The following is a 22,990-nucleotide window of genomic DNA, read 5'->3' as shown; positions in this document are numbered from 1 at the left end:
GATGGATGGATGGATGGATGGATGGATGGATGGATGGATGGATGGATGGATGGATGGATGGATGGATGGATGGATGGATGGATGGATGGATGGATGGATGGATGGATGGATGGATGGATGGATGGATGGATGGATGGATGGATGGATGGATGGATGGATGGATGGATGGATGGATGGATGGATGGATGGATGGATGGATGGATGGATGGATGGATGGATGGATGGATGGATGGATGGATGGATGGATGGATGGATGGATGGATGGATGGATGGATGGATGGATGGATGGATGGATGGATGGATGGATGGATGGATGGATGGATGGATGGATGGATGGATGGATGGATGGATGGATGGATGGATGGATGGATGGATGGATGGATGGATGGATGGATGGATGGATGGATGGATGGATGGATGGATGGATGGATGGATGGATGGATGGATGGATGGATGGATGGATGGATGGATGGATGGATGGATGGATGGATGGATGGATGGATGGATGGATGGATGGATGGATGGATGGATGGATGGATGGATGGATGGATGGATGGATGGATGGATGGATGGATGGATGGATGGATGGATGGATGGATGGATGGATGGATGGATGGATGGATGGATGGATGGATGGATGGATGGATGGATGGATGGATGGATGGATGGATGGATGGATGGATGGATGGATGGATGGATGGATGGATGGATGGATGGATGGATGGATGGATGGATGGATGGATGGATGGATGGATGGATGGATGGATGGATGGATGGATGGATGGATGGATGGATGGATGGATGGATGGATGGATGGATGGATGGATGGATGGATGGATGGATGGATGGATGGATGGATGGATGGATGGATGGATGGATGGATGGATGGATGGATGGATGGATGGATGGATGGATGGATGGATGGATGGATGGATGGATGGATGGATGGATGGATGGATGGATGGATGGATGGATGGATGGATGGATGGATGGATGGATGGATGGATGGATGGATGGATGGATGGATGGATGGATGGATGGATGGATGGATGGATGGATGGATGGATGGATGGATGGATGGATGGATGGATGGATGGATGGATGGATGGATGGATGGATGGATGGATGGATGGATGGATGGATGGATGGATGGATGGATGGATGGATGGATGGATGGATGGATGGATGGATGGATGGATGGATGGATGGATGGATGGATGGATGGATGGATGGATGGATGGATGGATGGATGGATGGATGGATGGATGGATGGATGGATGGATGGATGGATGGATGGATGGATGGATGGATGGATGGATGGATGGATGGATGGATGGATGGATGGATGGATGGATGGATGGATGGATGGATGGATGGATGGATGGATGGATGGATGGATGGATGGATGGATGGATGGATGGATGGATGGATGGATGGATGGATGGATGGATGGATGGATGGATGGATGGATGGATGGATGGATGGATGGATGGATGGATGGATGGATGGATGGATGGATGGATGGATGGATGGATGGATGGATGGATGGATGGATGGATGGATAAGTGGGTGGGTAGGTAGATGGATGGACGGATGGATGGATGGATGGATGGATGGATGGATGGATGGATGGATAGGAGCGCCCCCTTCGAAACGGGGTGGTGGCAATTGCCACCATGCTCAGCTTTTCTTTCTTTATTTTTGTTCAACTGTGCTGTCAATTCTTATTAAGATTCGCCATCTTCTTTACCTACGGTTTCCTAGACTTCTAAACTTATGCCACATCACTGCTTTTCAGCCTCCAATCCTCCAATCGCCTTTTGCTAACTTCCACTGCAGATTAATTTACATGAACATTGTGATCTTTAAACCCTAGGGCCTCCGGAAGAGTGACTGTGCCTGCATCGACATCCGGACGTATACCACCATATTTGATTATGAGGTGTTCAATTGTTTCTTCAGATCTACCACACACAGCACATGTGCCGTCATCTTCATTAATTTTGTTTTGTAGCGGCGCATTCTAAGTCCCCCTGACCTAGATTCAAAGAGTAGGGCACTGCCTCTTGAGTTATCATTGAAAAATTCTTTCCTGATCTGCCTTTTAAAGTATCGATATAGTTCTACACTAGGTTTCTTTTCCATTGAATTAATCCAATTTTTAAGTTCCGCGTTTTTAACCTGTCGTTTAAAGGGGTGGAGACACCAAATTTTGAAGCTATAAAAAGCCTGCTATGGGATTCCTATGTATGCAAGGGCAGTCACTGCCAGGTGTTGGACGCAACAAACGTTTAAAAAATATTTTAATTCCGTTCCAAAGATTGCCTAAATGCTCACTCTCACGACCTAGACCCATTCGCTAGCGCCATCAACCATGACGTCACAAGGGATGTTGAAAAATAAAGTTTTAGTGACGTCATACCAAAATACAGTGACGTACGATGAGCGGGGCACAGCCGCGTGAGCGCAGTCGACGCACCAGCGAGCCGCGTTTGCTGCTAACCGCCACTCGCTCGGTTTGCGGCGCGCCGTTGCGAACAGCGTCGCAACGTCCGATTGCAGCTCGTTGCCTGCGTCCGGCCTGCTAGATGTCAACGGCGGGCCGCTCGCGGTAACAACAACAACGGGAAGCGGCAGCCAATGCGAGCGCGTAGAGCGGCAGCGTCATGATGACATAGGCGCACTCCTTGGAGCCGCGGCCTGCGCCAGTCTTCGTGCCGAACGCCGGCATCTGAAGAACGCGATAGTATTGTTTGTTCACGTTCATAGCAAACCCTGGGATATATGAATATCAAAAATGCATCGTTTGTGACGATCGTTGGCAAATACCGAGTTCCTGGTAGAAGTGATGACTGCGATGCAAGCAAATTTCATCCCATAGCCGGTTTTGTGCTGCTGCTACCTGGTGCGGTTCGCCTGCCGTCTGCTAGCTCTGTTGCTGAAGACGTCGTGGAAATCGAGCATATCTTTTATTATGGGACGAGTTCACAGTAAAGGGGTGCCGAGCGGAGCACGTTTCTGAGCGCTGGCCAGTCCCGAAGCTCCCTCAGCTGCGGAGTCGATATCGAAAGCAGCTAGGCCTAGCGACGACTAGGGCAGTCTGGGACCAGCGCGCAGGTCGTCGGCCGGCGTTGCCGCAGGCAGTGTCGCTGCCGAAAGATCCACTTTTAGCACAGATGCATGCTGTCGTATCTCGAATATAGAAAGCATCCTTTCTGGTGGCATGGCTGTTTTGTATTTTCTTGTGCGGACGTGAAGTACGCCGAGTCTGCCGGCCGGTAGGTCAGCCTGGATACCGTCTGCCGACGTCATAAAAGCGAGCTAAAGAGTGTTCTTGACGTAAATAATAAACCATGGGACAAGAAATGTGAAAAAAGTGTCATTTTTGAGGATCGCTGACCAATACTGAGCTGCTAGTAGAGGTAACAACTGTGATATGAGCAAATTTCTCACAACCGCGCCTAGCAGCTGCCGCTGGCGCGACGTCGGGGTCCGGCTCGCCTGGCGCCCGCTAGCTCCGCTGCCGAAGGCGTCGAGGAGATTGACCATACTATTATTTTATTGTGAGATGATTCTGTTAACACTACAGCTATTTGTGAAAAGTAGGCCTTTTATTATAGCGCAGGCGACTTCCGAAGCGCCGGCCGCTTGCTAAACAGGCTATAGGCCTAGCGACGACCACGGCAGCCAGGCAGCAGCAGAGCTCGTCGCCCGGAGCGCCCGCGAGCGGTGCCGTTGCCGAAAGCTCCCAACATAAGCAGACATGCTTTGTCGCTGCTCGAGTATAGCTGGCAGTTCTGATAACAAGGTGATCTTGTCTTTTCTTGTGATATTTGTACACCATCCCAAGCAGCGCTCAGGTACTGCTGCACGGCAGCGAAGTGTGACACCGGTTGTGGGCGCAGCTTGGGTAGAGCGGCGCAGCGATGCTTACTGGCATTTTGCAAAGTGTTTCGCATCCTCACGCGAACCCGCGAAGGCGATATTAGCGTGCGAACAAAAAAAAAGTCGATGTCCTCACTCGTTGGAATCAGATCTGTCAGAATCCGAGCTGCTGGGACTAGACGTGCAGTTGTTTGTTTTCATATGCGCTGGTCAGCACGTGTGTGGGAAAGCAGACGATGCAGCAGTAGGTGCGTCACAACTTTTGTGGGCCCACGTGACCAAGCGAAGCAGTTGATCTTCCCCCTCTGTGACGTCACTGTACAACTCGGCGTTCCGAAACCGAAACCGAAAATCGTTCACCTAAAAATGCTATAATAAATTATTCGCTGTGAATATATGAATCTTTGAGTGTGTATCATGCTTCCTGGAGCCATAAGAAACGTTTGCAACTAAGAACGCGCGAACCACAAATTTGGTGTCTCCACCCCTTTAATGCTCTTTATTTCTCCGTCCTCATGACCGGAATACATACTGCTTAGTTTTCTAGTTCTTTTCCGCCAGTTTGAGTCAACGACCTTTCTGTACAAATATTTAAATACCTTAGCTGCCCACCTGTTATCGTCCAAGTTCCTCAGGAGTTCTTCATATAGTATTTTACTCTTAGCTTCCCGTGCTTCGAACGATACCCAGCCCATATCCCCTTGTACTGCCTCGTTTGTGGTTTTGCCGTGGTGGCAATCTTCCACCAGCTCTCTGATTTACGTCTAATCTCGACTGCACTTCTGCCCTTAAGCACAGAACCGCATTTGCGAAAGTAAGCCCCGGCACCATTATTCCTTTCCAAATACCTCTCAGTACTTCATATTTGTTGTACCCCCATAATGCCCTATGTTTCATTATCCCGGCGTTTCTTAGTCCTTTTGCCCTGAGAGCCTGTTCATGCTTTTCCGTGTATATCTGCCCTTCGTTTAGCCGTATCCCGAGGTATTTGTATTCGGCCACTTTGGGTATTTCGAGGCCTTGTATTGGAAGCACCTGATCATTTGTATCGTTGAAAATAATCACACCTGACTTAGTTGAGCTAAAACTGTATCCTAGAGCGTCTCCTTCGTCTCCACAACGATTAACCAAAGTCTGTAAATCTAGCTTACTTTCTTCTAGCCTTCTTTCCCTATTTATCACATAAAGCATCAACGGCAGCGGTGATAGGGGACAACCTTGCCTTAATCCTTTGTGCACCCCCACAGTTGTGGTACTTTTTTTCCCTTCCCATGTAATTTCAGCTTTATTATCTCGGTAGATTCCCTGTAGAAAATCAATTACCTCATGATCGATACCTAAATCTTTTAATATGCTCCATAGGAGTTCCCTGTTCACGTTATCGTATGCACCGCTTGTATCCAGAAAGGCTAAATACAGAGGTCTGTTTTGCGCCTTAGCTATTTCTATGCATTGGGTAAGCACGAACAGGCTATCATCTAAGCGCCTTCCCCTTCTGAACCCATTCTGAAGTTCTCCGAGAATCCGATTACCTTCTACCCATGACTGCATTTTTAATTTCACCGCCTGCATTGCCAGCCTGTACATAACAGATGTTATCGCAATCGGACGCAAGTATTTTATGTACATCTTATCTCCTTTCCCTTTATAAATCAAATTAATTTTACTCTGTCTCCAGCTGTGCGGGATTTGCTTATTTGTTATGACTGTCTCCAATGCTTTTATCAGCGCTTCCTTGCTTCTTGGCCCAAGATCATTAATCAGCTTAATTGGAATTTCGTTTATCCCCGCGGATGTAGTTTTAGGAATATTTGCTTCCGCCTTTTTCCAGTTAAGACTAATTTGTTCTAAGCAGTTCTCTATTGTGCTGTCCTGTGTTGCCACCTCACTTGGGGAGATTACCCCATTTTCGTTGCTAAAAGACGCAGCTATAAATGACGTAATGTAGTTCACAGCATTGTCTCCCTCTAAACATTTTCCCTCAGCATCTATAATCTGTTCCTGCGTTCTTTGATTTGTTTTTCCCAACCAGCTTTTATGGTTCCAGAATTTTCTTGGCCCCCCTTTATTTGCCTCGCGAGCTTCAGCCAGCCATTTATCAGAGGACTGCTTTATTTTAGCCTGGACGAGGACCTGAAATTCCTGTTTCTTTTGTCGATAAGATTCGCATTTTTCGCCTATTTCCTCTTCAGATAACTGCGTCCTCTTTGATTCTCTGTGTTCCCTTGAAGCCGCCCGTCGTTGTTTGATGGCCTCCTTAATTTCCATATTCCACCAGCTTCGTGGCTTCCGCTTTCTTCTCCAGCGGTTTACTCCTTTCACTTGTTTCATTTTTGTAGCGATGAGTAGTTCTAACTGATTATAATTCCACTTTTCCCTGGGGCGTTTCTAGATTACTTCTTTTATATCGGCTGCTATTAGCACTATTTGTTCATCGTTTAATTTTGCGTTGCCTTTTTGACTTCGCTGCATTTCTCTTTGGACTAGGGCTCCCAACTGTAGACTAATACGTTTATGATCACTTCCTAGGCTGTACTTCCCGTCTTCGTCTATTTCCATCATTGCGAGCTTGCTATACATGCCCTGCGACATTAGACAGAGTCAATGGTTGTTTACCTGTTACGGGATTCCCACGTGATTTGTCCCTCACACTTAGTTTCTCTATTGACAATAACTAGGTTGTGCCGCTCACAGAAGTCTAGCATTCACTTCCCGTTACAATCTGTGTATCCATTCAGATCCTCGATGCGGCCATTCATGTCTCCAAGCAGAATAATATAGACACCGTCTTCAATATGCTTTATATCGTCATTGAGGCACTTAACTAGATCCTTGTTTTCTTGCCTGCATTTGTCTCCGGTCCCTAAGCTACCCCTAGCCATGTCCTTTTACCAGCAATTATACCTGATACCCAGACATATTCTTTGCAAGTTGATTTTATTCTTTGCCAATTTTTTCCTTGATGTATCAGCATACCTACCCCTCCTCCCTTTTCCTCCGTTGTTGTTATGTTGCACCAGTGAAGTTCGCGGTGCTGTATTTTGTTTGCCGCATCCGGTCGCGTAGTGGAATGCCCATTACGTTCTTTCTCTTGGGCCCTCTGCACAACCGCACAGAAGGGGTGAGCTCAACCCAGCGGGATACGCGGGGTGCCGGATGGCGGGGGATTAAGGGAGAGGTCAAACTCCCCTCATGGATTGAGTCGTTAGGTCGCATCCTGTGTGCACGTGTTTACGGCGAGGCGAACCCGCGTCACAGTGCGTGGCTTTTTGTACCATGTCTGCAGCGGCGTGAAAGTGAGTATTCGCGAAGCTCGCAGCAGGAAAGCATAGTTATCCGAAATCGTGATGGTGGAAAGTGTACATATGTGTACGGTGTCGCGATGAGTTACCTTCTTTCTCCAATCATTGATTGGTTGTGTTTTCCTTTCCCCAATAAGTTATTGGGTGGATGTTTGTGCTGTGACCTGATTGGTTATTCTCCCCGCCGAGGGCAGGGACATAGGTTTTAAAACCAGCTGCTCCGGCAGGACCGAGGGCTGGTTTCGTCACATCGAGTCAGTCAAGTGTAAATATGTTTTCTCCTTGCTTGTACCTTCTTTTGTGCTTTTAATTGTTATAAAAAGTTAACCTCTCCAGAAGTGTCCTCTTGCATTGTGATTGAGCAATTCGAATCTGCAAGACGTCAAGAATCCTACAACAATTATCATCAACCCAATTTCCCTCTACGAGATCTTGAGAGAGGATTTCAACTGGCGCAGCCGCAGAGGGGAGATTTTAACTGCAACCTTCCCAGACATAGCCATCGATTAAGGGTGGATCTTCTAGATGCCTCAGATGTGTCTTGCATAGAGCGTACACACCTACTTCTTCGTCCTTTAACTGCTGTTCTATTTCTAGCCATTTCGCTCTCTTTCTACCCCCTTGCATGCTTATGTAACTGATCCTGGCGTTAAATTTCTTTTTCGTAGTTTTCTTTCTGGTCCTCCTAGTAGCCATTTTATTGGGCTCAGCCGTTATTGTTACATTTACTACTTCGCTTCTACCTCCCCTACGCCCTGAGCCACCGCGGACCCCCTAAAAAAGCTACCGCTCGGCCTCCCAGGCGCCAGCCTATCCCTTCTCCTACCCTTCCACTGAAACGGATGCCATCTCGTCCAAAGCCTCTGCCCAAGCCTGCTCTGTGCACTTCCTTGTTTATGTCTACCACCTCAAAGCCTTTCCCGAGGCTTAACTGCCTTATCTCTCGATTAAGATTCACAACGTCGTCAGCAACCTCTCCATTCCTTCCTTGTACCCCCGGCACTGTACACACCACGATCTGCGCTTGCTGTGCTATCGCCCTTATACCGTCAACTCCCTCAGCTAATCTTTTCACTACTTGTGCGGCGTCACCATTCAGGACATCATTTAGCTCCGCTACCAAAAAGCTCAAGCTAGTGGCGCCACCTGCTTGTCAGCACGAGACCCATTACTTTCAAAAATCGACGCTCCTGTCAAGCCTAGACGAGACAGAGTCGTCACTCCAAATTTAAAAAAAGCAAATTTATCACACGTTTTCCTATAGGTTAGGTGAAACGAAGCGCAAGACCAGTGCCCCGTTTTGACAAAAGCAGCAGCGACGAATTAAGTCAATCCTGCTTCGAAGCACGCCGCCATGATTCTCGCCGCGGAATTTTTCCGGCGGCGGAAATCGGTCTGGATCGATCGGCCTCGCCGCCTTCTGCCCCGGTCGTTGTCAAAAGCGGCTGAATCCACTTGGCAAATTAGTGGATTGGTTTCTGAGGAAATGAAATGGCGCTGTATGTCTCAAAAATCTCGGTGGACACCTGAACTGCGCCGTATGGGAAAGGAGGAAGGTGTGAGTGAAAGAAGTACCGAAGCGGATCTGCGGAATAATTTTGACCACCTGGGGATCTTTAACGTGCACAGACATCGCACAGCACACCGGCCTTTTGCTTTCCGCCTCCATCGAAACGCGGCCGGCGCGGTCGGGTTCGAACCCGGGTACACCGGCTCAGTAGACGAGCACTTTAACCACTGAGCCACCGCGGCAGGTGTCGCGAGGTGCGACGCACGTGCATTTCGGCACTAATGTCCTAACTGCGATTGCGCCTTGCGCGTCTGTGATGCAACATGAATAAAAACTTGTCTGAAGGTTTTCTTTTTGATGCTTAGTGCCATCAATTTCCAAGGGTTCAACTTTGTCCAGAAATGAATAGCTCAAGTCTGACAGAGGAAAGCGAATTCCGCAAAGCATGCGACAACAATTCCTAAAAACACTCATTTTTATCGTTGTGGCAAGTGGCAGAAGCTTGCTCCGTGACACAGCCATTCTTTCTTTGCTCAGCGTTCAGGCGGAAAGCATCAAAGCAGTGAACTGCACGCTACGCACAAGGCAACTCTATCGCAAGTCGTGTTGGCCTTTCTTCGAAGTCAAGCGAGGTTTCTTGGCCTATGGGAATATCTCAGATTTCGCAGATTGGTCACCTGGAACAAATGAAAATTACTCTGAGCGTAATTACTTGCAATAGTTTGAAGAAAAGGACCGCTACTAGCAAAATATCTCATCCATATGCACTTCTGACAGATTCGATAGTTAGAACTGCGTCGGGCTGTGTAACCTTGTGACTGAAAAGCATGGTAGAGGCAGGGACTCAAGACACTCTCATTAGTCAAGGAGATGGCAACGCAGCTGCGTATAAGAGTGGTGTGTGCTTATATATACATATACTGCAGTGAAGACAGGCTCTAAACCTGCAGATTAAGTTTGATTTTGAACAGCGCTTGATGCATCAGTGCACGAACCAAAAAACAAAACAGTCACACCAATTTTCTCGGATAATGTACCACACAGGGCCCTCCATCAGGCGAATTTTCATCCGCTAAGGATATAACAGCGATGGTAATAGACAGTGCTGGGCAGATGCGTAAACCTGTGCATTTCAATGACGATGTTACTGAGTTGTACTTTCCAACCCATTCCCCAATGCGGATTCTTGCAGTCTTCAGGTATAGCCAAACTTCAATTGGTACTGAAAGTGCGCTGGAAGCATTTATGTTTAGCACTGCTGTCGTTGACGAAATAGCAGGAGAGTAGGTGCACTTATTAACAGAAAAGCAGAACAAGCAAGGCAGAGGCTTGGCTTTTGAAATTATGCTCGTGAGACTCAGTTTCGCGCTATCAGGAAAGCACGCCTTGCAATGATGTACTTGGTTGACCAAACTAATAAGACGACCGGAACTGCACGTTTGGTGTTGCCAGATCTCCAAGCAGTTTGGGAAATGTTTTATTCCAATGAGCAAATAAAATGAAGTGTACAGTGAAATGCGTCGCTAAAAAGTTTTTAACAAATTCAGTATGTAATGGCCTTTGCCGCTGGAGGTGCTGCGCAGAAGGGTTCTGCCAAAAACGTCGCTTTTAAAATATCAAACGTAAGGTATTGTCTCAAGGTTTTAGTTTTGGTGAACGCAAGTTGCATGACTTCACGCAATGTTTACACAAAGCACATCGTTCTTGGAAAACGTCACCCAAAATGTCACCACACTGCGTTTCTACACCAGCAGACGCCTCAGCGAAGCGAAGACCGGCTGTTTTCATTTGAGATCATTTTTTTTCAGAGGTCTACACCATGCACGTTCATAAAGTTAAGATCACTATCACAGAAGTTGAGGCACTGACAGGTTTCGCTGTACAAGAATGCTTATAGTATAGAGTCTCTTTCATCACAACCATTGTTGGTCCACAATCTTGGATGCTTCCCACAGATATGCACGGGTTATGTCGATGCAGCGAAGGCTTAGCTTAGCAGCCTTCGTACATTCTCTCCCAGCTTCATTTCGGGGCAGCATCAAGGGAAGCGGACTGTCTTTGACTCGCTATACGCAAAAAAACTAAATGGCAACAAGGCACTGCAAAGTGAAGCAAATAAAAAAAGAATTCATTCATTCCACAAGGTATCGCTCAATCACGCCGAGGATCTCAGCCTGGCACCTGACCAGTTTTCTGGGGCTCAGTGACCGAAGCAACGCCGCCACAGTCTTCCCAAAGTACATCGCAGCATTGTCGCAGTCGGCTGTCTCGGCAACAGTGCGCGCTGTTTTAGGGGTAGGCTGGCTTCCCTTGTCCAACTCGAACGGTTCCGTTGAGGCGTCATTGGGCTCTCTCGGACGTTTGGAGCTGCCCTCAGGCAGGGATCGGTCAACCTCAGGAGAAGATGACCTTGTGCTTTCGACTGAAGTGGCATTGATTATGCGAAACTGTAGGTTGTTGTCGCAGTCATCGTCCGGCAGCAATAACTCGTCGAATGACTCCGGGGGTGGCTGCACAATAGCGGCAAGACGAATCCATAACGGCATGTAAACCAAACTTACAAGTATTTGCAGTAAGCCCCTTCCCAGAAATGCAGCCAGAAAACACGTCCATATCGTTAATATGATAAAAAAAGGCCATCGGATACCTGGTGGAATTGTGCATGGAACTCAAAGAAAAGTCCGTGCACAATTCGTTATCATCAGCAATCGCAGTAACGCGCTCTACAGGAGAGTATGGATCTCCAAGTAGCCCTGTCCTGCACACACGTTGACCATCCAATCCTCACTATTGCATTTCCAATATTTAAATTGAAGACTGCTTTCGGGATATTCATCATCATCAACAGCCTGACTACGCCCACTACAGGGCAAAGGCCTCTCCACTGCAGGGCAAAGGCCTCTCCCATACCTCTCCAATTAACCCTGTCCTTCGCCAGCTGTGCCCACCGTGTCCCAGCAAACTTCTTGATCTCATCCGCCCACCTAACGTTCTGCCGCCCCCTGTTCTCTTGCCTATCTCTTGGAATCCACTCCTTTACCCTTAAGGACCAGCGGTTATCTTGCCTTCGCAATTCATGCCCTGTCCAAGCCCATTTCTTCCCCTTGATTTCAACTAGGATGTCGTTAACCACCGTTTGTTCCCTGACCCACCCTGCAAGCTTCCAGTCTCTTAACGTTCTGCCTCCAATTTTCTTTTCATAGGGCGCTGCAATTAAGTTGACCTCTTTCATTACCTAATCTTATCTCAACACTTGAATCTCTGCCGAACAGAGCTACATTTGCCTCCTCTTGAAACTGTCCGCCATGTAAGAGATATTCACAGAGGCGCCAACACCAACACTTGCTGGACCCGCCCTTGTCGGAGCAATCCGGCAGCAATTGGCGAATAAGCGCCCAAGACAGGCTGTAAGAAATGTTCTCGTAAGCGTGCACCGAAGCTTTGTCATCTCAACACTGCCGGGCTTTCAGTCACCCGTGTGTTCGCGGGGTGGGCCATGACGTTCACAGAGGCTCGGTACACGTTGACGAGAACGTGCGTGTGCAGTCGGCATTCAGCCCAGTGCTCAGGTTTTTAAAATCCAGATGCACCATGCGTGTAGGTCAAAGAAATCTGTGTGGCCAGATTAGTATAAACCCGGTCGAAAACAACGCACTAATAGAATACACTAAAGATTCGTAAATTTACACAGGAATTTTTTAACCTGGCTAATCATATTATTGGCTTAACACCGGCGGTTTGAGCGATGTATCAAAGTATTGACAGGAGAGTACCGAGTATTTGTATAGGAAATGAGTAATTTCTGTGTCAGGTATTGGTATGGGAAATAGAATTTTTGAGGGCATCAGCACGCAAGAGACCCCGAGAATTATCGTGTCCAGCCCTAACTTCGTCATCAAGCATAGCGATCCTCTTGGGCAGTTCTCTTGGCATCCTGCACATACCTTTGAAAAATGAAATACTTTTAATAAAATTGTCACTGGCTCATGGCACATTCCAACCTATATACAGGGTGTTTCACGTAACATGAACCAGTGATTTAAAAAAAGTGGCTCACTAGAGCTGGACGAAACCGACGACACATTGTTTCTCGTCATGTCGGGCTCCTCAGAGTTTTTTAAATTCTGCTAAATAAGCTAGGATTAATTCTGTATATTTCCTATTACTCAATTTATGGTCAAGTGCCTTACCATATGTTGTAGAGGGGTTTAAGAAAGAACCGATGCAATTTTTGGCAGCAACGTACCTGCTACGTGGTCCTTTTTTCGGCACTTAAAGAAAGCTCGCGACATATGAAGAAAAACCATGTGACTGCACTCGTGCTCCAAATCGTGTTTTGAACGAACGATACGTTGCGCGCTGACCGTGCCCAAGGGAGCAGCCGTCTCGCAGTTCGACAGGCTGCTAAATGATGAAAAAAAAAAAAAACGGAGGATTGCCTTAAAATATTCTTCACTGGTTTCCCTTCGTTTTTGTTTTGCCCATGCGATGGCTGAATTGAAGCTCCGTTGGAAATGGCTGTCGATGGCTTGCTTATCCCTTATCGCAGATCGCGGCGGGCGCTTTCCATGTCAGGAAGAATGCGCTGACGGATTTTCAAGACTATGCTGAGAGCGGCGTCTGCCGCACGCTTCGTTCACTCAGGATACGCTAGGCAGAGCTACGTTACGGTAGTGCAATAGCGCAATTACGTGTTTTTTTTTTTCATATTTCGTGGGCTTTCTTTAAATGCTGGAAAAAAGGACTACGTAGGAGATGTGTTGATGCAAGAAACTGCCTCGGTCCTTTCTTAACCCCCTCTACAACATAATGTAAGGCACGTTACCCTAAAGTGAATAATAAAAAATTTGCTTAATTAATCCTGGCTAATTAGCTTATTAAGCATAATTTTAATTACACTCTGATAAGGGCCACACGGCGAGAAACAATATGTCGTTGGTTTCTTCTAGCTCTGGTGTGCCACTCTTATTTAATCCTTGCTTCAAGTTAAGGGAAACACCCTGTATATAAGGCATCAAATACCGACGCTAATTTCTGAGGAGTTAATATACCCATTCTCGCAGTGCCTACTGCGTACCGCTGGGAGATGCGGCAAGTGATATAGCAGTACTTGCTGAATTTTGCAAACAGGCGTCCAGAGAAAGCTGAGCTCGTGAAAACTTTTCTCAAGCCTCTGGAAACCTGCATACAGAAGCGAACAAGTGGATTACCGTCTCTCGGTCCGTGGTCTCCTCGTCAGCAGCCCCACTGAGGCCCCGCAACTGTCCCATGGGCTCCAGAAAGGACATGGACTGGAAGTAGCGACATTTTCCAACGTAGACCCCGACCGAGTCCTGGTCGCCCTTCGGTCGGATTTTTTTCCTTTCGTTGCGGTATGTCCGCCGCTTGTTGCTGAACAGAGTGCGCAAAGAGGCTGCGGACACAATCGCCGTCATTTCAGGATGAACATAAAACACATTAAGGAAACACTATAAACAACTCAAAATCTGATGCTAAAGGGACCCAACACTGAATTTTAAGCACCAATTTTTGTCGCCACAAAAATAAGCTTGCTGTCTAAGGTGCTGGATTTCACAACGGTTTTCTTGGAACTTGCTTCAAGGAATTTGTACCGTGAATTTTTGAATCAGTGCGTGAGCAAATTTTTATGCTACTGATAGCCTGAGTCCCTTAGGGAAGTTAAACCCCAATAAACCAACTAAATTAAACCAACCATTTTTATGTACCCCGGTGCTGTAAATAAGGCCAGCGAGTGCAATGGCGAGTCCACGCCGGCAGAACTGCTGTGCCAAAAACTAAATCTCAAGTGCCAGGCATTATTTAGACATTTTTAGCATACAGTAGCGGAAATTTTAGTTTCCAAAGCAAGGTACGTTCTTCACGCACAGGTAGGTAGGCGTCGCTGAAGAAATTTAGTGTTCCGTGGTAGCCGCTACATCTGAGAGAGGCGAAACACTGTGGCGCCATCTAATGACAAAAGCTAGAAGCACATGGTCGATGATGAGAAGGGAGCGTTGGTTTTCACTGAAGGGCGAACTGGAAAGAGCTTAAACAATACAGAACTCACTGTAACAAAACGGTTTGTAACAAAATAATGAATATAATGAAGACACGGATATAACGAAGTAATCGCCAGGCCCATTCAACTTCGTTATAACTAGGTTCAACCGTGATGAAATTTGACTACCGCGACTGAAATAAAACAGAAACACTGTGTACTAAAAAAAAAATTCTGCGATACTTCACAGAGATGTCAAGGGGCAGAATACACCGATAATGACTGGATTCCTTGAAGGATATTAAGGATATACCTGGTTCTAAAAATTTTCAGATATGTTAGCGATTTTCTTGTTTTTTTTTATTTGTAGCCGAGAGACTTTTTAAACCTCGCGACTACCTCGATTTTAGAATTTTTTAATTGTTGCTCTAGTAGCTTTAATTTTACCCTTGCACTTCCTCAACATGCAGTTTTTAAATATTCGTTTGTTTTTTCAATGGCAATGGACATGTGTGCTGGGCATATGTGCCACGCACTAAGAAGTATCTGCTCCCTTTTGGCTGAGCTCATTCAAAGCTTGCTAAGAGAGGGATAACAACGTCATGCCTGCATGCAGCGCTTCTCAAGTCGTGTCACCCCAAGAGTAAAGAAAGCTTCAGCACCCAAGTCGAGCGTTTAGGAAATTCTGCCGACCCTGCTGAAATGATTGTTGCGGTGGCGGAAACTGATACGAAAGATAAAATGACCCTTGCAAATGCACACAGAAGAAAAAATGAACAGAAGGTTCACTGTCATACCGCACGTACTATCTGGGACAAAAGTGGTATACTCCACGCGGCGGGAGCCGGAGCAACAGAAAACTGCGTTGCAACGCAATCTACAGGCGCCATCTCGGACCCAGATAGCCAATCTGTGACCTTTATTATCATTAGGCATGTCGCTTGGCTCGTTTAAATGATTAAAAAATGCGCTGCTTCTACGATAAGTAAGCCACGCGCGCGCGGGCATTGGATCGCATCATGACGGTGCGTGCGCCGGCTCTCAAGCCGTATCTCGAACGCGCGTTGAAAAAAAGAAGACAGAATGAAAAGTGGGCCACCAGATTACTACTGCTGCGGCGCCGCTCGGCATTTTGGCGACCAAAAGCACGAAACGTTGTAACGAGTCAAGCGACATGCCTGCTGATAATAAAGGTCACAGATTGGCTGTCTGGGTCCGAGATGCCGCCTTCAGATGGCGTTGAAACGCAGTTTTCCGTTGCTCCGGTTCCGGTCGCGTGGAGTATAGCACTTTTGTCCCCGATAGTACAGCCTTTGTCAAAAGTTTGGAGCCCAGGGGGTTGGCTTCTGAAGCACACTGTCTGGTTCGTAATGCACCTCCAGCGCTCCAAATTCGCTGAAGGTAAGAAGATTTCTGGTCCTGCCTCCTCCAATGGGTAGGACTACCACGAATGTTACAGGAGTCCCACTGCGAGGCTTAGAAGCAAACCCCCTGGGCTCTAAACTTTTACAAAGACTGTACATCGTGTGTCCCATAATCTCAAGAGAATCGCGCCTCACTTCAAGTCGACGATGTTTTCAAGGCGCCGCGAACTTTCGAAGCTTCGTCGAATGGCGACAGGCAAGGGTCCAAAGAAATCTACATGCAGTAAAGGCCGATTCACACGACGGACCGTTCGCCCGCGGCCCGCGCACTACGTGCTCATGCGTCAGCACATTGAGGGGCGCGCTGCCGGCCGCGGCATCTCACGGCCGGCAGCGCGCCCCTCAATGTGCTGACGCATGAGCACGTAGTGCGCGGGCCGCGGGCGAACGGTCCGTCGTGTGAATCGGCCTTAAGAAGCCTTAACAAATATTTGTTTCGTGCAACGACGGTGCTGTTATAGTATCCCACTGCGCTGTGACCAAGTTTACGTCGGCCACACGGGTCGCTGTCGAAATGACTGGTTAAGCAAGCATGACAATTCTTTAGATAACGGCTACTGCTCGAATCTGACCGCTCCCTTCCCCTCGACGACCCCCCCCCCCCCCCCTCCCCTTGTTGTAAGCACTGCAAACGCTATCCGCTGCTGACAAACACTTCGGTAATCGGACGCCATGAAGGAAGGCTCGAACGCGAGTTGGTTGAAGCGGCGAAGATAGCTCAGAGCCACCGATGTATTAGCACGCCCTCAATACATGCGACTGAAAAAGAGCAGCGTTTTCTTGCCTTGCCTTGCGTTTTTTTGCCTTTACTAATTCCTTGTCTCTCTCTGCCACCGCTCTGTCCCTTTAGTTTTCATTTGGAGGAGAAATTCTAGAGGCCCGTGTGCTGTGCGATGTCAGTGCACGTTAAAGAACCCCAGGTGGTCGAAATTTCCGGAGCCCTCCACTACGGCGTCTCTCATAGCCTTAGTCGCTTTGGGACGTTAAACCCCATAAACCTAAACCAAACCTTTCGTTTTCAGTGCGGTTTCGAACGAGACGGCTTTAAGCATTCTCGAGCACTCGTACGACGGGACGAGTAACTTTCAACAACTTTATTGAAGCTCAGAGCTTGAATAAAGTTGTTCATAGTTAGCGCTCATCCAGTCGTCCGCTTCTCTGCCCTTGCGTTTTTACACTTCCACACCTCGTCATGTCTGACTAGCAGGCCCAAATTGCTACTGCTGAGGTATTGGTAACTAAAAGTACTAGCGCGCACTAAAACAGAACAGATATAACCACCTACCGGCAGTGTAAGGTCCATACGCAGGCCTGTTTTTCCTCATATGAGACACCACGTCATTCCACATGGGCTCCTTGAATTCGCGCTTCGAGCAGTCTGGGTTGTCAACATTCCACAGCACCGGTCTCTCCCTCACGAGGTCGATGAAATAGTAGGCCGCTACGTGGGATATGGTCATCGTCGTCGAAGTAGCTGCGGTTTCAGGCACGACCGTACGGCGCATCCCAGGCGGTTTCAACGTCCGGGCTAGTCAGTGATGCGGTGCTGGCTCAGTAGGTTCGCAGGGAACGAGTACGCTGACTGGTACCAGGTTCACCGTGCCGTCGGGTCGCCTATCGAGGCGCACGAGCGTTTCAGTACCGGGAAGACCAGAGCTCGCCGGCTGTCCAAGAAGTACGGGCGGACTTTCACACATCCCGCGGGGCAGACCCGCGCTGCGCACAGCGTACGCGTCTGAGGACGAATGGCGCCACGTGTTGGGAGAGCTCCCCGCTCGCTTCGGCAGCTGCGTAAGCACTGGTCTCGGGGAACGAGAGGCGACAGCGCAGATCGAGGCGCAAAACAGTAACCCGCGTCCGCTGCATCCACGGCGTCGGTTCCCTGGCCGCCAAAGATTCTCTTTCTCAACGCAGACTTGTTCCTCCCCTATGCAAGCCCCCGACAGAGAAGCGTCGACTGGCTAGGAATAACGGGTGCTCACTCTGTCTCCATGCTTGCTCATCGCTCGACGCGAATGTGAAACACGGGGCGGTTGTTTCAAAGACGACGCCACCCGCTCGCCAGCTGGGGACCGTAGGGGAGTGCGGCGGAGGAGGCTACCAACCGGCAAAGGGAACGGGAGTCACGTGTTGCGCGGAACCCACTCACGCAAGAGCATGGTGCACAAAAGCGAGCGTGAAAACCGCCTTGAAATCGACGTATGTGCGTATGTCATCAAAAAATGCAAAAGCAGTTTTGATGTTGGCGGCACCTTGCGCCCGCCTTTCGAAGCGTCGAAACAAAAAACTCTCTACGCGCTTCGGAGATGGCGCTGCAACAGCGCAGCTCTCTTGTAGCGCGTTGTATGAATCGGGCAATGGTACGCGTCAAGTTTGCCTAATGCCAAGATACAAAAATACTGTATGGTCAATTCGCATATGTTTCCAGTTAAAGCAGCCGTAGTATGCAGTATTTTACACCAGGGAACAGACAAAGGATACACCGCACAGAAGGGGCGAATCGGGAAGATCGTTTAATGCGTGGAGCAGCTTTGCCCGCCTTGCACTTCTGTAGTGAAGATTCAAACAAACGAAACTTACTCACATAAATCTTTGATGCCCGGAAGAGGCAGGAGAGCTTGTTCCGCATTTGAAGACTGTTTATCACCAGTTAAAAATGTAGGTTTTGCATCGTTCTATTTTATTCAAACTTCATTCTTGACTTTCTAAATTTTTCTCGATGAAATTTAATGGCACAATAACTGCTTTGGCCAGAGAGCGCCGTCGCACCACGTGGTTTTGGTATTAACTATGTGGAGCTAAGCATTAATTTTCCAAGCATTCCGTCCCAAGTTAGTAGAGAGCCAGGCCTGGGGAAAGCTTGTTCCCATCATTAGTAAGCTGTGCAGCCTGAAAGCACTGGTGTTTGAGCGACGTACGATACTTAATTACACCGCGGTTCGAACTCAGCATCTCTCACATTTTGATGCGAATGCTAAGCGCCCTAGACCACCACTGTGGCTGTATTTTTTTTCGATAAGTTACTCCTCCTACTTGCTCCAAATTTGGTCTGCAGTGTGCATTTGGTCTGCAGATAGGCCTAGGAGAGGAAGCCATTTTGGGAGATCTATTTCAGCTCGTTTTATATCTGGATTAATTTGGAGCAGATTTAACCTTTAATATGTACAGTCTTTGCCAAAAGTAACCGAGCAACAGGTTCTTGCTTCTCAGACGTATAACGCAGCATTTACAGCAGCCCTAAAGACCGAACGGTGCCATAACGTAAGTACAAGGTCTCACCTTTCTTTACACAGAATCAGAGCTTTAAGGGCTGCCATGAGTGGTTCGCTACGCGGCTAAGAAACAAACCACCTGTGCCGGGTTACTTTTGGCAAAGACTGTACGTATCATTCAGAGACACCTTTCATTCACGTTCAGTTTACTCAGTACATTCGTGTCCGGTGGTGTATCAATGTAATGGGGTTTTTCCTTTATACTGTGTAGTAACTATGCACTGAGGCTCGTTATATTGCGTACAGAACTTGTTACCCCATTCATGGAATGCATATCCCTTTCGACCCTGTAGCCTTGCCTATTGGTCTTACTTATTCAAAGCTAAATTTTGCCCGAACACATTATATGAGTTACGGCACAGTAAGGTAATCGGTGGTTTCACTTCTCAAATCTGAGATGTGCCCCCTTTTTAAAGGATTGTGATTTCGTTAGTTATGCTTTTATGTGTTATTCTGCAGGATATCAAGATGCCTGCTAGAAATTCATCCTCAACAGACAAGCAGAACTGAAATTACTTGGACCTCACGCATTAGTTTGCACTTCAGCGTCAACAGTAAGGCTTTTGCTAATTTTGGAAATATTAACACTTGCCGCATCACACATTGTAGAGCCTTCATGTCTTCATCTATGAAAAGTTAAATGAGCAGACACACGGAATAGTGCAGCGTATTATCTTTGTAATGATGCATGATGCGTTAGCACACACTGATTACCATGTGGCATTCACCGTAGAACAGTAAATAATTTTTAATTGAGCTCCTCTCACAATAAGCTGATCGGTCTGTAATTCTTCAAGTCCTTGACGTACCCTTTATTATGAAATAAGAAAATGTTAGTGCTTTTCCAAGCTCTAGGTACGCTCGAGATCACAATGCATTGTGTATACAGGGTGGCTAGATTTTCCAACATAATCTCGCTCGCTGAGTCGTGAGGATGATGAACATTAACGCCTGTGAATCCAGGCCTACTGTTCTTTTAATTTATTTCAGTTCTTAAGCCATGTTTGTACTTAATTTCTGCGAGAATATTACCTTTACAGAATATCGTAAGGCCTGTGGCCCAAATGTGGTGCTCAGTGTGAGTGGTGCCGAACCACAGGCGCGACACAAGCATTACAGCATCACGACACTTCAATACTTTGTACTACCTCTTTTTTGCTTCGGCGGAACCGCGATTGTCATCGCGAAGACTGCGCCTCGCGCAGCTAGCAGAGCGTCTGCTCCGGCGGCGCCCCGACTTTCCACGGTTCGCCGCTGCGGCGCTGGCGTCGCGCTTCCAAACTTGAGCTTGAGTTCCCTATACAATACGCCCTCAGTCGAGTAAAGAAGCATACTTCTCTCAATATGGGAGTGGCTGGCCTCCTCTTCCTCGTGGTGGTGGCTATACAATACCCCCCTCAGTTGGATACAAAAACAGGCTGCACTCAAGTTTGGATCGGCTGGCTCCCTCTTCTTCCCGGTGGTGGCTATGCAATACCCCACCAGTCGGCTAACAAAGCTGGCTGGACTCAAGTTGCGATCTGCTGTCCTCTCCTCCTCGCGGTGGTGGCTATACAATACCCCCTCAGTCGGGTAACAAAGGCAGTTGGACTCAGTATGGGAGTGGTTGGTCTCCTCCGCCTCATGCGCTCGGTATGAGCCGCATAAAATTGCACATTTGACGTGAGCGGTATCATGTGGCCGCCGCTCCGCGAATAGTGTTACGGGCGGCGCAGGGAAAACAGTGGCGCAACTGTAGCATATATGGGAACACTGCCGTGATGAAGGGTTCAACGCGGCGACGCGGTCGATTCGTATGATAGTGTTTATAATGATCATAAGCGGATTGAATATTGGGGGACACTACAGGGCTCAGGCAGGTTCAGCTAATTCTGCCTTGATGTCGGATCTCGGAGGAAATGGTATCACAGCCCTCTCCGATCTACTCTGTTGCGCCCAAACCAGTCTTCGTGCTGCGCTGGCACAGCTAAACGTGGCAGAGTATGCTCTGAAGGAAGGTAGAAAACGGGGTCATTGGCTTCGAGCTCGGCGTATACCTTATACGCACTGTAAGCGTCAATGAGCACCTTCCGATATCCTAAAAAGCTGAAGTCCGCAAGTACCACAGAGTCAAACCACGGCTGAACGCTTGCTAGACATCTGTGCTTGCACTTCTGCGCATCTGTGGATTTCTTCCTTGCCGCCTTTAATTAGAGCCGCCTTCTATGATTCACGCTTCGTTCCTGTTTATTTCGCAACCTGCTCCATTTTACAGATTAAAAAAGCGCTTCCACAACACATCGGCGCCGTTTCAAGTATTATGGTACGTCTCGTAGTTCAAGAAGTTTTTGTGCAGTTTACACGCATTTATACACGTATCGAAAACGTGAACCTGACAGTAATCATGCTTAGTCTAACTGCAACCCACTCTCTCTCCTGACCGAAAGAGGCGGGTTCGATCCCGGCCGCGGCGGCTGAATTTCGATGAAGGCGAAATCCTAGAGGCCCGTGCACTGTGCGATGTCAGTGCACGTTAAAGAACCCGGGGTGATCGAAATTTCCGGAGCCCTTCCGGCGTCCCTCATAGCGTGAGTCGATTTGGGACGTTCAACCCCATAAACCAAACCGAGCAAAGCCAAATCCTCTTTCCTGAGAATGTAAAAAAATTATTTATTCGATGAAAATTTTCCGATGTCTACCAGGGTTTTCTTACGCAAGCTCGTTGCTGTCATATCGGGTGAGCGCTATAATAACATGAACCCAGCGAACGGTAACGACGCGGGCTAAGTTCTGTGTGCTTTGCGCCTGCTTCCCGGCCGAAACCATCGTAGTGGCCTGTGCCCAGTGTTACACGTGTGCTTTGTTGTGTGGTTGTACCAGCTGTGACCGCCTCTGTCCCGTATCAATATCGCCAAAGATCAGGTGCTTCTTTTTGCATGGGTCTCGAAGTCGAAGGGATTAACTCGTTGGCTAATACAAGGGACGGCAAATCATCGATTAGCACTCCCGCATCCTTTTCCTTCTTTCAGGGCGACACGGCTGCACCAGCAATGGTTACGGGCACAGACGGCCTAACCTACCTGCTTGGCTTGGCTTCGTACGGATACTCGTGCGGGAGCAGCGACGTGCCCAGCGTGTTTGTCCGTATCGAAGCCTTCGTGCCGTGGCTGTTCCACAAGCTCAACAGGTTCGCCGAGTACACAGTTATTCCCACGCCTTGAGTAGAAAGATTAAAGATCAACGCCCCAATTCTTGTTGTTCATGCTTGTGTCAGTGATGTGTGTGTGAGAGAGAGAGAACTTCATTTCCACGCAAGTTCAAGCGTAGAGGATGTCTTCGGCCAGAGTCACTAAAGCCAACTGGTCCGTCAACTGGCCCGTGGCTAGGCAAGCCCGCCTCGTTGGGGGAGAAGGGTGTGGAAAATGAGGTGCCTGAATGGCAATGGGACAGCACAAAAGGCAATGTTAAATATTAGCATAGTCTAGGACAATTCGGGAAAGTGTGGGAGTGTCGGATAGTGTAGAAATAAGAACAGGCAGGAGTAAAGAGCGTATTTAGGTGTATGCGTCCAAGAGTGCGTAGTCGCGGGACATGGTTAAAGGTGTGAAGCAAGCCAATTT

The 22,990-nt window shown here is 48.0% G+C and overlaps 1 protein-coding gene and 1 long non-coding RNA gene across 2 annotated transcripts in view; one reads left to right on the top strand and one right to left on the bottom strand.

The window, feature by feature from the left end:
* Positions 1 to 22,547, top strand: part of LOC149328670 (uncharacterized) — a 33,740-nt gene extending 11,193 nt beyond the window's left edge. The window contains exons 2-3 of the long non-coding RNA XR_016285658.1: positions 19,851 to 19,945; positions 22,400 to 22,547. This is a non-coding gene — a long non-coding RNA (uncharacterized LOC149328670). The remainder of the gene's footprint in view (positions 1 to 19,850; positions 19,946 to 22,399) is intronic.
* On the bottom strand, positions 10,136 to 18,194 carry LOC149328671 (uncharacterized). The gene is made up of 3 exons (XM_089561381.1): positions 17,405 to 18,194; positions 13,908 to 14,110; positions 10,136 to 11,207 (listed from the first exon to the last, which is right to left on the bottom strand). Exons 1-3 carry the CDS (start codon positions 17,622 to 17,624, stop codon positions 10,830 to 10,832), a joined length of 801 nt encoding a protein of 266 aa, XP_089417507.1. The 5' UTR covers positions 17,625 to 18,194; the 3' UTR covers positions 10,136 to 10,829.
* Positions 22,548 to 22,990: the final 443 nt, after the last annotated feature.

This window comes from Amblyomma mixtum, chromosome 9 (assembly GCF_055824585.1).
Source record: "Amblyomma mixtum isolate Tamu chromosome 9, ASM5582458v1, whole genome shotgun sequence".
NCBI classification, from domain to species: Eukaryota; Metazoa; Arthropoda; class Arachnida; order Ixodida; family Ixodidae; genus Amblyomma; species Amblyomma mixtum.
This window is presented reverse-complemented; position numbering and strand designations above follow the sequence as displayed.

Bases quoted from the DNA above. Each gene is read 5' to 3' on its own strand.
- LOC149328671 (XM_089561381.1), bottom strand. From the start codon at position 17,624: ATGCGCCGTACGGTCGTGCCTGAAACCGCAGCTACTTCGACGACGATG. The intron at 14,111-17,404 runs GTAGGTGGTTAT...TTGTGTCCGCAG, and splicing joins GTATGGACCTTACACTGCCG to CCTCTTTGCGCACTCTGTTC. The intron at 11,208-13,907 runs GTAATCCACTTG...GCTATTGTGCAG, and splicing joins AGACCACGGACCGAGAGACG to CCACCCCCGGAGTCATTCGA.